The sequence below is a fragment of the Phasianus colchicus genome, chromosome 1, assembly GCF_987193195.1.
Source record: "Phasianus colchicus chromosome 1, bPhaCol1.hap1.1, whole genome shotgun sequence".
Lineage (NCBI taxonomy): Eukaryota > Metazoa > Chordata > Aves > Galliformes > Phasianidae > Phasianus > Phasianus colchicus.
In genome coordinates this window covers 40,584,630-40,599,645 of record NC_143436.1, presented here as the reverse complement: position 1 = coordinate 40,599,645, position 15,016 = coordinate 40,584,630, and the positions used below count along the sequence as shown (strand labels likewise).

General features: G+C 35.8%; 1 protein-coding gene across 1 annotated transcript in view; it reads right to left on the bottom strand.

The window, feature by feature from the left end:
- The window catches only part of PTPRQ (protein tyrosine phosphatase receptor type Q), a 121,857-nt gene extending 107,093 nt beyond the window's left edge, over window positions 1-14,764 (bottom strand). The window contains exons 1-12 of the mRNA XM_090139217.1: window positions 14,687-14,764; window positions 11,949-12,086; window positions 11,255-11,390; window positions 10,046-10,300; window positions 8,123-8,340; window positions 6,974-7,160; window positions 6,551-6,835; window positions 5,498-5,782; window positions 4,541-4,810; window positions 3,146-3,406; window positions 1,606-1,736; window positions 1,308-1,437 (exon numbers count right to left, since the gene is read on the bottom strand). Of these exons, the coding sequence (XP_089995343.1) occupies window positions 1,308-1,437; window positions 1,606-1,736; window positions 3,146-3,406; window positions 4,541-4,810; window positions 5,498-5,782; window positions 6,551-6,835; window positions 6,974-7,160; window positions 8,123-8,340; window positions 10,046-10,300; window positions 11,255-11,390; window positions 11,949-12,086; window positions 14,687-14,734 (2,344 nt within the window). The 5' untranslated portion in view covers window positions 14,735-14,764. The remainder of the gene's footprint in view (window positions 1-1,307; window positions 1,438-1,605; window positions 1,737-3,145; window positions 3,407-4,540; window positions 4,811-5,497; window positions 5,783-6,550; window positions 6,836-6,973; window positions 7,161-8,122; window positions 8,341-10,045; window positions 10,301-11,254; window positions 11,391-11,948; window positions 12,087-14,686) is intronic.
- Between the last annotated feature and the right edge of the window lie 252 nt (window positions 14,765-15,016).

Genomic DNA, 15,016 nt, shown 5'->3' with positions numbered 1-15,016 from the left:
GCAAAATATCTTGTTTTCAATGGTGGCTAAAAGCAGATGTCTACAGAAAGAAGGCTTGCATGTAGTGATAACCTTCCAGGTTATCTCCTACTGTGCAGCCCATGAATTTCTTGAGCCAAACCACAATCATAACCCAAAATATCCTGTGGGCAGGAGTTCTGCACCTTATCTACAAATTTAATAAACAACTATTTCCTTTTGCTTGTTCCCTGCTTGCTCTTTTCTGTTTCATTTCAAGTCCTCAGTTCTTGCAAAGAGAATATCCATGCATTTTTTCTTACTTATTCCATAATTACTTCCCCACCACTTACCCTCTCACAAAAATTTTTCAGACATCTACCACTATGTCAGCTTTAGTCGATGTTTCCTTGAAAGCAAAATATTACATATCTTTGATCATGCTTGCTGCCAACTGTGAACCTTTTTATGACCTATACTTATTCACATTAGGAATCTGTTAGAGGAAATTATATAATTTCAGACACATCAGCCAGAGAGAGGTAAGGCTGCTGCTGCTTCATGTCCCCAGGCCAACCAGGCTGAAGATGTATTCCTAGAAAGCAGAGCATTCAAATGACTTATGGCCTCATACTTTTCCCCTGACGCTCCCCCAAACTGATTATCCTAGGAGATACACAGGTGCACTCAAAGCCAGAGCTGGCTCTCAGAGCTGGCTGCTCACCCCCAGGCTTGCTCCCAGGCACTTCACCTATGTCCTGGCTTACTCTGGCCCCCTTGCAGTCAGACATTCACACACACACTCTCACACCACAACTAAAACAGAACTCTGCTTCTGAAAATCCAGTGTCCTAACCGAAAGTAGAACTAAATTTGCTGTAAGAAAAAAACCAACTGTATTTACTACTGATATAAGAAGCCAATGAAAGAATATCAGAAAACTAATCTAGTTCTGAACAAGTAAAACCTCAGTAAAAACTAAACAAGTTCAAACTCAGCAGCGAAGTGAAAACAGAAGTTTAAGAAAAAGGACTTTGCTTTTTCTAGGGCTGATAACCAGTCTGCAAGTACCAGTTGTACACTAGCAGCGCAAAACTGCTTGAATCATTATGATGTTAATAACAGGAATTAATTGTTCACCACAACCAAATTCAAGTGCATTTACTTGAAAGAATACAGTTGAAGAATAAAGAAAACAACAGCAAAAGAGAATAAGGAGAAAATAATGAGAATGATTTAATTCATTTTTTCTAGTTTAAACAAAAATAAAGTTCAAGTAAATATAGAAGAAAACAAGGGACATAAGAAGAATAAAACAAGTTACGAATATAGTGACACTGAGGTCTCACCTGTCTCTATTTCCTTTGCAACAAGTACACTATCTCTGAAACCTTCCTTTTCTGATCGAACTGTAAAGCTGTACAGCTTACCAGGAATAAGGTTGGAAAATGTTGCTGTTTCTTGCTTGACTTTCTGGACCTAAAAAGCCAAACGAAGAACTGTTTGCAAAATATGTTTCTGTTACATTAGTGGCACCTCCACCTATTTTAGTGGGATGCATAGCTTCTAATTTAATCTCTGAATGCTTAATATAAAATTTTTACAAAAATAACTGCATTGACTGAACAGTCTTTTCAAAAAGCATACCCTGAAAGCACTTGCACAGTTTGTACATGTGACTTCATATTGCTGAAAATCTCCTTCTGCACGGTCCCAAGCAATCTGTATTGAAGTGTCTGTCACATTGCCTTCTCGTACATTGAGTGGTGCAGCTAAACCTACAGAAAAACATAAAAACTGTTACTGTTCAGTCCAACAATTTTGTGTCTTCTGTGAAGACATCAAAGAGGATCAATAACAAATTCAAGCAAGCAGTGGGCAAAATCTGATTTCAGGCATTTCAAGAAATAGATTTGAAGAAATAGACAGACATTCTAAATCAGAAAAAAAAAATGGAGAAAGAGCAGAGATAATACAGGCGCTATTTAAAGTAAACTGCTTTCTTGTTTTGCTTGAAATCAATGGGGCTCAACATGCTGACGCTCTTAGGCAGGAAAATCCTCCAGAATAAAGTTAATCCCTCCAATAGTACTGCCACTGTGCTCAGAGTTGACCTAAATTTTGTCAGAAAGATCAGCAAAACCGGGTAGACTAGACACAGCAAATGCCCTTTAGCCCAAATCAGTATAGCCTTATATGAGATCACATTACAGAGCATTTTATACTTCTGTATGCATTTCTCTTATTCCAATCCAGCTCTTTCTGCCTGGAACATACCAAAAAGTTCTATATTTTCCAAGAAAAAAAAATAGGTTTGTATTTCTTTTCCAAGGTTCTGGAGACCCAACAGGGACAGATCAAAAGTAAGTTTTCTGAAGAACTGTTCTGAGTGATCAAAACACAACTTTTATTAAAACTACATCTTAAGAAAAATCAGCTTTCAAGGTTTTCATTATTTGAAGAATATTTTTTTTCAGCCCTCATGCTCTTCTTTTCTTCCTTGCTTGCTTTTACACTATCTCAGTAGTACTTTTTATAACATTTTCACTCTGAGGAGATAGAGTAGAAATGAATGTCAAATAAAAATCATAAAACATGAGAAGAAAAACTTATAGAAGTACATACTCATAAAAAAAGTGAAAATTCAAAACACAGAATTTCAGTAGGTGTTTCAAACAATTGTTTAAGCCCTTATTAAAATTTCTTTTTGAAAGACCTTACTAAAAGGAGTCCCCTTCCCAGACTATTTCCTAATCTCTTTGTTATCTAATTTATTATCTTTAAATTTGGAAACTTCAAGCTATTCTTCCTTGTTTAAAGATGCAGTGGGAGGAATAAACTTGCTAATTTTCACGACAGAGAAGCAGTTCCACTGATGCTGATCACCTTGGCTGAAATAAATAATCAAAATATGTCTTGTTTCCCCACAACAGTTTAATACAGCCTAAAGTCCTGAAATACTTGCCAGACATTTTTATAGTCTTGACACAGAAACAGACTTTAGAATGTTTAGTAATGATAAGGGATAGTTATAGTTTTGTTTGAAGAACTACTATTTGCTTACACAAATATAACTGGATGATTTGTAAATAGTATGTATTTCTTATTGCACTGAAATAAAACTAAAGTTAGAGGTTAGAAATGAAAGTTTAACATTATGCAATTTTATGGGAATCAAAAAACTCACATGTTTTTACACCAGTTACACGGTAAGAGGAGCTCAACATTTCTCTGCTTTTTGTGAAGACATGGAAATCATACAGTGTTCCTGGAGTAAGGTTTTCAACTGTTATTTTGCCATCGCTTTTCAAATTGAATGTTCTGTTAGGTCCGTCATTCATTGTAACATATATGCCATCAAATACTCCAGTGTCAGGCATGCGAACAAATAATACCACAGCATTGCTATAAAGCACATAAGGAACTACTATTTGAACAGGCTTGGGCTCTAAAGGAAGAAAGGGGGGGAAAAAAGCCACATTAGATTAACTGAAAATAATAAAAACCACACAGTAAATCTGAAGCAACTGCCCTGAGACTACTCTTGCATGGTGCAGACAGGTACCATAATTAAACATATAATTGCTCAGAGAGAATAATCACCCTGATCTTTTTAGGTGTTTATTACCAGAATCCTGAAGCACTTGGCAAAGGATTTAGAATCAAAGCAAGTCAGGCTTCTGCAGGTATCAAGCACGATTGCACCAAGAAGGTAGGTAGAGCAACAGAAACAATATACAGATATATATGTGTGAATGTGGAGATAAGCATGGAGAAGGAGGTATGTTTCATGGATTGACATCTTGAGTTTTCTTCCCACGTAGCTGGCTCTTACAGATGGGACAATCCCATCATCTATTTTGTGAATGAGATATTAAAGAGAAATGCTATATAAAATATTAAAAAAAAAAAAAAAATACTGCAACCACTTAAAAAAAATGACAAGGCATCATTTAACATATCTATAATCTGACTTTTACAGTTGCTTTTACGTATCACATATATATCATGAGTGAGTCCTGGCCATTATTTTCACATACACAAAAAAATAAAAAACAAAAACATTATACTGTGCCAAAAGTATTTCAACATGTCACTAAACAAAGACTAACAGAAAAGCATCTTTGATCAAAAATTTACAGCTTTTTTCCTTTCAGCTACTGCTACTTCCAACTCAAAATCTTTTCCCGGCACCCTCTCACCAATAGTAGGGTAATTTCTCTCACATTTCACACGATGCCTCATTCATCTCTACCCAAAATACTGTTTCAATCATTCCTATAATTTCCTATTTCACATCAACAATTTGCTCAATTTCTTCAGTCAGAGGGAATGGGATTCCATACTCTGATCCTCACCACGGTTCAATAATACCAATGTGTTTCCCAAGGCTGCATCTCTCTGAAAGTTAATATCATCAGCTTTGCCTTTAACAGTAAGAATTGAATCAATGTAATTCATATTCTAGTTTTGAGCCCTGGCTATTAAGCATGTGTACTTGACATGATAAATCTGTTAGTAATTTGTTAGTAATGACAAGAGTGATGTTGAGTGTATTATAGTCTGTTTAACTATGTCTTACTTAAAGTGCATTGAACAGTCTTGAGCTCACTCATATTTCCATTATTCACGCTTGCCACTGCTATTTCATAAGTCATTCCAGGAATTAGAAGATCGATCTGAAATTCTTCTGTATTGTTTACTAGAAACTTTTTAGTTTCACCGACGTCTGCACTAGGTTTCACCCGAATGTAGGACTCCTGACCCTCTTGTGACAGTTTCCAGTGAAGGATTACACTCTCTTCTTCCACATCCTCGGGCTGAATAAAAACAGCTGTAGGTGGACTGACAGCTTTATCAAAGAAAAAGAATTTCAGTATAAAACCACAGCTCAAATATACCATCTCTTAAGAAACTCTTCCCAAAAACAGTTTGCTTCATTCTTACTTCAGATATTTCATGATTTTAAATCTTCTACTTATGTATTTATTAAATGGCTTGTAGACAGTTTTTAGACACATGTTACAGGCAGATTCTCCTACTTTTTCTCATAAAAATAGTGCCTGATTTTACATGCATATTCTGTTCCATTGAATATACAGACACAAAAGATGACACAATTTGAGTCACAGGATCAATGATTTGGAAAATTTAATCTGACTTCAGCAACATCATTTGAGACATCACGGAAATGTTTCTACTTTGTTAAAATTACATTAGTATATAAACCATAAATCAGTATACATCAAATATGATGCCACTGCTTCAGTATTATAGCTTAAGTTACCAAGTCAAAAAGAAGATAGGTACTGTCATGGTACATGACAGGTATGTTCACTTTTTTGAAAGGTTCTGAAGATTAAAATTATTAAACAGAAAAAAAACTGAAAAAGAATTGCCCCAATTTTCCCTCAACACATACCAACAAACCTCAACCCGCACATAACTTTAAAAATATATTTATGCATCCCATTTTCAATGTAAACTGTCTAGAGGAAAGAATAAAACCAGCCAACCAAACAGAAAAGTGATACATCACCTGTTGTGATTAATATAGGCTTTTCATGGCAACTTAGAGTTCCTTTCTCTGCTACATTCTGCACATATAGCTGGTACTGATGATAAGGTTTTATATTTCCTATTACTGTTGATGTCTTGTTTTTTTCAACTGGCAACTGTTCCCAGGCATTGGTTTCAGTATCCAAAATGTTAATAAGGTAATTATGAAAATGAGCACAGGAAGAATGCTGTGGAGGCTTCCACTTTAAATGTATTTCTGCAGATGAAACATACGTAGTCTCTAATGTCTGGGAGTGCAATGGCCCTATTGAATAAGATTAGAAATAGAAAATACGCTAAGAGCTTCTGACGTCTCTTGTAGATTTTTTTCCTCTTAAAAACAAAACAAAACCATACAAAACCTTTTGAGAAAAAAAAAAAAAAGAAAAAAAAAAAACCTTGAAAAGCTAACAGCATGGACTCAAAAATAGTCTTAAATCTAATCAAAGAAAGAAATTTTGACAGTTTGACTAATATTGATTTGCAGAGGAATACAGTCACTGTCAAATTTAGGTTTTATGAATTAGCCAGCTCTTATGTAGAACTCGGTCTCCTCAGGTATGTCCTTTCTCTCATTATCTCAGACAAAGGCTATGAGTTGCCTAAGTTGGTTAAAACCTGGTCCTAATGAGATGAATGGCAAAAATCTACAGAATTTCAGAAATTGTTCAATGCAATTTCTTTTTATCAAGCATTTTAAAACAGTTCATCATGTGTTTCCAACATCTCTTCCAGCAATTCAGTCACTAATCCAACCCTACAATTTGTAATTCTGTATTTCTGCAACAATCACCTTCCTCACCCTGCTGGCCACCCCTCTTCAGATGCAGCTCAAGATAAACTTGAGTACAAAGGCAAAATAAAGATTTTGGAACCCACTCTACAAGCAGGTGAATCCTACGTTCTGAATTCACATTCAGATTTATTTCTAATAATTTCATACTAATTATCAATACAAATAATAACATAACCAAAGGAACAATATGAAAAGTGTATGATTTTGTGGTTATTGCTATTCATTTTTGTAACTTACTTGTTTCTACCTTCAGAATTGGACTTAAGACAGCCTGTGCCCCTTCAGCGTTCCTCGCGACTAATAAAAACCTATAGCAAAGACCAGGACACAACTGCACAATTTTTGCTTGAGTTGTATTCACAGGCAAGCTCAGACTGTGTGGTTTCAAATGATCAAAATAGTACTTCATTATGAGTGCAAAGCCTGACTTAAGCCAGATATCCATATAACTCCACGTAAATGCAACTTCAGTTGTCTTGACATCAGAAACAGTGAATATGGAGTTTTCTGGTATCAGAGGTACTGAAAACATAAAAATAAAACAAACATAAAAATAAAAAGCCATTAAATATCATGGACACTTTCTTCATATTTGTATTTTTGAAGATGAAGGGGTGGGAGTTTAAAATTAATGCAGAAGATTGGAAGAAATATAGTTACATTCATATTCACAAATATATGGTAGCTGTATAAAGCAGAAAAATCCCATGAAGAAATAGTCTGGACCAGTGGGATCTCTCTGAAGGGCATAGCAGTCTGTTTCATTTGCTGGTAGCATTGACAAAGGTGAGACATTAGCCTTTAGGGAATAATGAGATCCATCTGTCCACAAGAGCCGACCTTCCTCCTATGTTAAAAAAAAAAAGCAGGAAAAACAAACAAACATATGCATGTATTTTTGCGTTTTCTTAAGTCATTAATAAAAGTTTCTAATAGTAAGCATGTCTCCTGAACATTCAAAATTTACGTATTTTATTTCTAAAATTAATTATATGGGATCGTTTTGAATGAAAAATATTCAAGTGCAAAATTCTATCCCTTCTATTATAATAATATTTTAATAAAAGCCAAAAAGAGTTAAAGAGATTGCTCATTACAGACAACCCTTTAAAAATCACTATTAATCAAATAATTTCTCAGAGTTTTCCCAGTACTTTCATTTACCACTGTAGTTCTCCCCAAATCACACAATCCATCACAGTGGTCACAATTAGTCATTTAGGAACGGGAGAGCTGGCACGAAGAACTCTCCTATCACGGATATGGGGATGGGAAACTTTTTATATGAAATACTTTCTTCCAGTCCTTTCTTCCACTGGCCTATCCAGCATCCATACTGAACAGACCTTGCTAAGGCAGGACAAATCAGTATCTCAGAGCTGCATCAAAACAAAGACAACCCTACCTTTGGCATCCTATTATGCAATGGACAATGCATAAGACAATTTTTTTTTATTTTATTTTTTTATGGTAAAACAGCACCATCTACAGGCAAAAGGACATTCTTATGAGGTACTCACACACACACGCACACACACACACACAAAAAAAGGTTATGAATAAATTAGTCTTTATTTTTCCCCTGCAATGCCATGCTAAATGATTTCAGTATTTCTAAATATTAGAAATAATGATTCCTCTCCAACTGCCAATATACTAATACCAATACTAATGCTATTTCTATGAAAACTCTTCAAACAAATAGTCAGTTTAGAGCAAAGTATTTTTTATTTTAATGAATTGGGTTCAACACATTACAAATCTCCTTTCTTCATATATGTAATAGCAAAAAAGATAAAACAGACTGACCTTCAAGTCATTAAGACCTGTCCATAACATGACTACGTGGCTAACTGTCTGGAGATAAGAAAAAATAAAACCACGTTCTTCTTCACTCCCTATGTTAAGAAGATGAGCCTCCTGTGAAGAATTCTCACATGTTTCTTGTGCCACCTTCCATGGCTTGCTCTCCTTACCCATTCTATAGCAGCTACTTTGGAATGCCAGCCACCCTTTGGAGCAGGTGCCTGTAGGTAAACAAGCACAGTATCTTAAACACATTCAGTATCATTTATGGTAATGTTACAGTTTCAGATTTTTTAAAAATCCACATATAGTCAGAAGATGATAGCATTTAATTAACCACAAAAGAAAATCTTTAATAATGAGACATCCTCACTCAAAATCTTGAGTGTCTTAAGAATTTTCATTGATTAAATTAGAAGATGATCAGCTTTAATCCACTATAGCAAAAAAAAAGAAAACCAATATTGTTTATGCTAATCGCATTCAGAGGAGGGCCACAAAATTGATCCAAGGGAGGGAATACCACCCCTATGAGGACAGTCTGAGAGAGCTGGGGCTGTTTACCCCGAAGAGAAGGCTCTGGGGAGACCTGATAGAGGCCTTTCAGTAAAAGGGGAGGCTGTAAGAAAGAAGGAAACAGACTCTTTAGCACAGTCTAACCCTAACCCTAAAGTCCAATTTCATCTAATCTAGAATCATACCAACCACCACATTTGGTATAACAGAATCATTTCCAAGCACTGAGGTTGGAAAACGGACTCTTCAGCAGTGTCTGTTGTGACAGGACAAGGAAAAATAGTTTCAAAATAGAAGAGAGGAGATTCAGGCTGGATATAAGGAAGAAGCTTCTTAAAATAAGGGTAGTGACACACTGGAACAGTTTGCCCAGAGGTGGTGGTCACCCCATCCCTGGAGACATTCAAGGTCAGGCTGGATGGGGCTTCGAGCTCCTGATATAGCTGTAGGTGTCCCTGTTCATTGCAGGGCAGTTGCTCTAGATGACCTTTAAGAGTCCCTTCCAACTCAAAAGGTTCTATGATATTTTTCATAGAAACATAAAATCAGTCTTCATTAGTTTCTGGTTTGCTTTTTAACTTTTAAAATTTGAAGTTAACAAATCATTAGGAAATTTCCAGAGTTTAGGTAAGTGATCATTTCCCTGAATTTGAAACTATGTCATCCTCTCTTTTGTGTTCCTAATTTTAAATAAGTAGCCTGATCAAAGCATTACCACTTTGAAAGGAGCAAGGTAACACTAAAAAGCATCCTCAAAAATATTACTCCTTCAAAGCATTTCTTACAAAGCACAGATAAGTTTGCCACTCAACAGTGCAATATCACTGCTGTGTGTGTTTAAAGACAAATTTCATCTAATCAAGAATCACAGAATTACCAAGGTTGGAAAAGACCTCTTTGATCACCTAGTCCAATTATTCACCTACGACCAACACTGCCCACTAAACTGTGTCTCCACATACAGCATCTACCCTTTCCTTAAACACCTACAGGGACAGTGACTCTACTCCTTCCATAGGCAACCTCTTCCAATGTCTAACCACTTTTTCCAAGAAAAAATTCTTCCTAATATCCATTCTGAACCTCGCCTCATGCAACTTGAGGCTACTGCCTCTGGTCCTATTGGACAAGAATCCACCTGAGTCTATTTTAAACTGCAAAACATATAATGAGTTTAAAATATTCACACATACAAATTCAAATTCTTGCTCCTGGAAAAAAAAAAAAAAAAAAAAAAAGAACATCTGTGATATTAGCATTCAGTTTCATTTTTTCCAGAAATGAAACAATATACACCTAATAGAAAATTGCATAATGCTATACAGACTCTTTGCAATTTACTCTTAATTCTTCTTAAAAGCAGGCAGCACTTCCTCACATTGATTGTGACTACAACAAAGTAATAACTACCTGTTTCAGCTTGAACTTCCAGTGACTGAGACACATTAATAAATTCAAGATGTAATTGGTCAAATATAAGCTCAAATGTATATAAGGTGCCAGGTGTCAAATCATTCCAGACAAAGAATCCACTATTTTTTTGTATAATCCGAGAAGTATCATTCAGTGAAACTGAAATTGCAAATTCTTTGGTCACTGCACTCAAATTAAAAGATACAGTAGTGGCTGTCACAAGTATTTTGATGTCATTTTCTGAAATTCCACCTAGTAGTCCAAAAAAAAGAAAAGATCTTTACCACAGCAGAATTATTGACTCAAATCTTTACTGCATCACTATCATGTCTGTGTAATATGTCTTAAGCAATCACAAATAAAAGTTAAGAGCACAGACTGAGGCCTGTTTAAGTACAAAAGCACACACTTTACTAGAATATTAATTAATAGATGTTGATCAAGAACCTTAGCACAAGCAGTTTCCTTTATACTGCTGAATGTCATCATAGTCAGTGGGTGCTGCAGTGTTTTCAACTTGTAACAATTTTTTCCCAATTTTCTGAACACGAGCTAGTACAAATCTCTAATGTGTAATAAGGTAATCCTATTAAACTACTTTAAATAAATTAATAGAATTAAGATTAGAAAGTCCTTTCAATTCTAGTTTTCACCAAGATCTGTGATCAGAAACAGATCTACAGATATAAATGATGTCCTTAAGTTCAGTTGCTAGACACACAAATTCTTATATTAAACATTTGCCCCAGTCATTCACTATAGCAAGACCTTTAAGCTGCTCAACAACACTTTTTAGAGGGAAAAAAATTGAAACAAAATTATTAAATATTCAATTAGTATATTTTATTTCTGTAAGTAAGACAAGCAATAGAAACCTTGAGCTGGCACAAAATTGCCAGGCTATAAGTAACTTACCTGATGGCTGTCTTTTATAAATTTTTCCCAGAATTACTTCAATGTGACAATGCTTGTAACATTTAGAAATCTCCCAAATATCTACATCAGTCCCCTATTACAGAACTCTTACACTAACCAAACAAGTTATAGTAAAATTATTTCCTCTACTCTTCTTATTTGAAAACATACCTCAATGCAAATTTTCTAAATACTTGAATACTCTCAGGATTTCCATTTGTTTCTCTCTAATCTTTTTCTAAACCAGTCTCACTATAATAATACAAAAATATTTAGTGCTACACTACTTACGTGTCTTAAATGACTTTACACTTAGAATTTGTCCATTTTTTAGGGATTCTATTGTAACGTCATAATGCTTATTTTCCTCCAGCAGAACTGTAGTACTGATAGGCTTTTGCTCAACTTCAGAAATGTTTTTTATATTCTGCAATTTAAAAGAATGTTGAAATACAGTGAAAGTAAGAAAATACAATTCATAAATATTCTCTAACGTCTTCAGATGTTCATCTAACACTGCAGTATGTGCAACTTAAGGTCAGTTAACTGCAAAATACTCAATGCATGTATAGCAAAATCTGTTTTGATTATTCCAGCTATTAACACCTTCATATTAAAATCCCCATATCTTCTTTAAGTTCCAGGACATCCTGTGCTCAAAAAAAGAACAATGTCCTGCAACACTACCTGGAGGTAGTGTTTGTATCTCCCCTGCAGAAACTGGGCTCCAGCTTCCAACCAAAGAACTTTGAAGAACTAACATATTCTAACTTTGAACATACGTCTATCTATTCTGATTCAATACCATTGGCTTCAAATGGACTCTGTAAGGCACGAGTTACAGAATTTGGCATAATTTTTGAAAAGTTTCTCTTTATTTGCTTTTTTCATCAATCTTAAAAAAAAAAAAAAAATGCAGCTAGTAAAAAAAATGCAGCACAATTTAAATATCCCTGCAACTACTTCATGTTTAGATGAAATTTACTTTTTGATTGAAAGCGTCTGTGAGCTGGTAGGATACAATATAATATTCTGCATGTTGTCCTTTGGGAAATTCCATCCACTCCAACAAAACTGCTCTAGAAGGCTTTCTCATTTGGTCACAGACTAGGCATTCTGAGCCCTGTAACAGAAACAGACGTGAACGCAACTTAACAACTTAGCAGGAAAAATATGTTTAGTTACTTAATTAAAATCTCTCTTAGGTAAACTTGTCAGTTAGATTAGTTTTTATATGGAGCGATATTATCAGCCCTACTGTGTGACACACAGACTTTTCTTAATTTTTATGAGTTTGAGGTGCAATTTTAATCTCTCTTCAGAGGTGGCCAAACCATGTCAGCTGAGACCTAAGCATGCCCTACTAGAAATAAAGATCTTCACAGGTTGTTCTGTAAGTCATGCCTTCTATTTATTTCCATGAAAACTACAACAGCTACAAAGAGCACAACACTATTTGATAGAATTTTTTTGTAGCTGACAATTTGCCCTTTTTCAGCACAGTCACTGCCATTAGCTATGCGTTTTTGTCAGTGTCAGAATTCAGTGACATACCTTTGCTTCATCTACACTTCCACGTCAGACACCACTGTGTCAGACTGCCCCTCTGCTGCCATCTGTTACATAGCAACAAAATATAGTCACAGTCACTCAAGAGTGGGAGGCCTCAGCTCTGCCTGTTCCCGTGGTCCACAGCCAATAACTTAGGTTAGGGGCATCCCTCTCACAAACTGCTGTATATCGCAGAATAAGAAAAAGCAACATAAAAGGGATAACGAAATTATTCATTTTACATCTCCTTACCTATCCAGTTTAGACACAGCACTACAAACCTTTGAACTGAATTTCTAAAATTAAGGAAATCTGGGCATGTGATGTCAATCCCTATCACATAACAATACAAGCTTTCTGTGTTTTAAGTTCCATTTTTATTTTCTTTATGAATTAAGATGACAAATAAATGCCATAAATGCCATCATTAAAAAAAAAAAAAAAAAAAAAAAAAAAAACACACACAAACAATATACACCCTTCCCTTCCCCTTCCTACATTGAAAAAAAAAAAAAAAAAGCAGGAATTGAATCAGTATACCACTAAAATACAAGGCAATGCAGTCTGAAGGGTAGGTCATTTTGCTTTTAAAGATATATATAAAAAAAACAACCGTATAATTGCCAATAAGTGATTTGGCCAATTTAATAGTTTTCCACTATTTCTCAGAAATACTTTATGTTATTTTTATTACACATACATACTGTACTGCTGGGCCTACAACTAACGATAGAAATTGTGAGTGTACTTTGCATATTTAATGTTTCCATGTATCTGATGTGGGAGCTTAAGAATTTTCCTTTTTCTTAACCATTCCTTATGAGTACATTTTAAGCTCCTATCCAAAGAAATTTTAGAAAAGATTTTAAATGAGCCATAAAGAACTAATGTATAAATATATGTTTAGGCTAGCTGCATGCTAACTAAAAAGGTGCCTTTCTAAGCAAATATTTATTGATTTCCATAGACTACTACTTTACAAATGACAAACGTAAACTTTTCAGTCTGAAAGGTGACAAGGGGAAACAACGGAGGTCTTATGGCTACATAAGATTTTATGATCTTACGACATAAGCGAGCAGAGATTGCTCTTCCCTTGTCTCTCTCAGCACAAGAACTATGAAGGAAAAAAACACAGCTGGTACGGTCCAGGCTCATCCAAGCAAAAAGCAATGCACAGGAAAACTGATCTGTGGAACTCCTTGCCAAGATTTACAACAAGCACTGAAAACTTCAGAGGAGGCTGGACTAGCTGATGGAAGAGAGTTACACTAAATGCACTAAAACTACATCCATCTTAAGCTGCAAATAGTGGGAAACTAACATGCTATATACTCATGCTCTACGCAGCTCTTACAGTCATCCCCAAGGACCTGCTTTTCACCACTGCTGGAGGTTTGATACTGAACTAGCTGAAGTTTTGACAGTACTCTCAACAGCACATATCCCTACTTGCTGCAGATCACTGACTGCAATGTCAAGCAGTCCCCAAAACCACTTCTTCTTAAGCTCAAACCTGGACAGCACAACTGGACATCATCTGCATGTGCTGAAGGAATACATTTGGAGACTGCTCACCCCAAACACACAGCTCTCTTCCCTACAGGAGTAGGGAGTATTTGTACATGGGACTGACAGGACGTTGTCATCATCCTTGTCACAAAACACAGTAAGAAAATTCAAGACTGCATATGCAAAATCAAAATACAGATAAATATGGACCAAATTACTGCAAGGTGTAATGGAAAATTAAGAGGTAAGAGAGCAATGTGGTTCTTATGTACGTAGTTTTATACTTTGTAAGTTTGTATACTTCCTAAAGCAGTATGCAGAGCATATCCCTGTGTACCAGAATGAACACAGCGTGTTCCTCCTCAGACCAGAGGGTTACCAAGCAATAGGAGCAAGTTAAGGAGTTAAAGACACTGACAGCTGTTCCTTCTGCTGAGGAACAGCACTAACCAGAAGCAGCAGGCAGCAGAGCAGATGAAGGCTTTCAAGAGAGAAACAACTGAACGATTTAGAGAGAAGAGAGAAGGCTGGGAATGTTTAGCAGTGATAAACAAGAGCTCCCCACAACTGTCAGAGTAGCAAGAAATCAGTTCAAATCACAAACCATGAAATTGTAACATTCTAACTATCTACCTTCCAAGAAGGGAGTTTTTTTCTTACCTGTAATAAGTATTTTAATAAAAGCAGGAGAAGAATTGCTTGACCCATAAAGAAATGTTGTATTCCCAATGCCTGTGTTCAAATTACAACAGCTTTGAAACAAACTTGTGCTCAGGCACTTAAGATGAAACTAACACCCACTCATGCCTGACATGGGTGCAGCTGCAGCCAATGGCCTGCCCTTGGCTTGGCTCTGCTCTCCCGCCCTGACCCCCCGCCTGACACAGAGCTTTCAGCATCCACAGAGGGATGTTGCTCTCTACTGTCTCAGTGGAAGCTGAAGGTGCATGTTATATGCCAATAAAAAACCCTCAGAGGCAAAAATGTCTG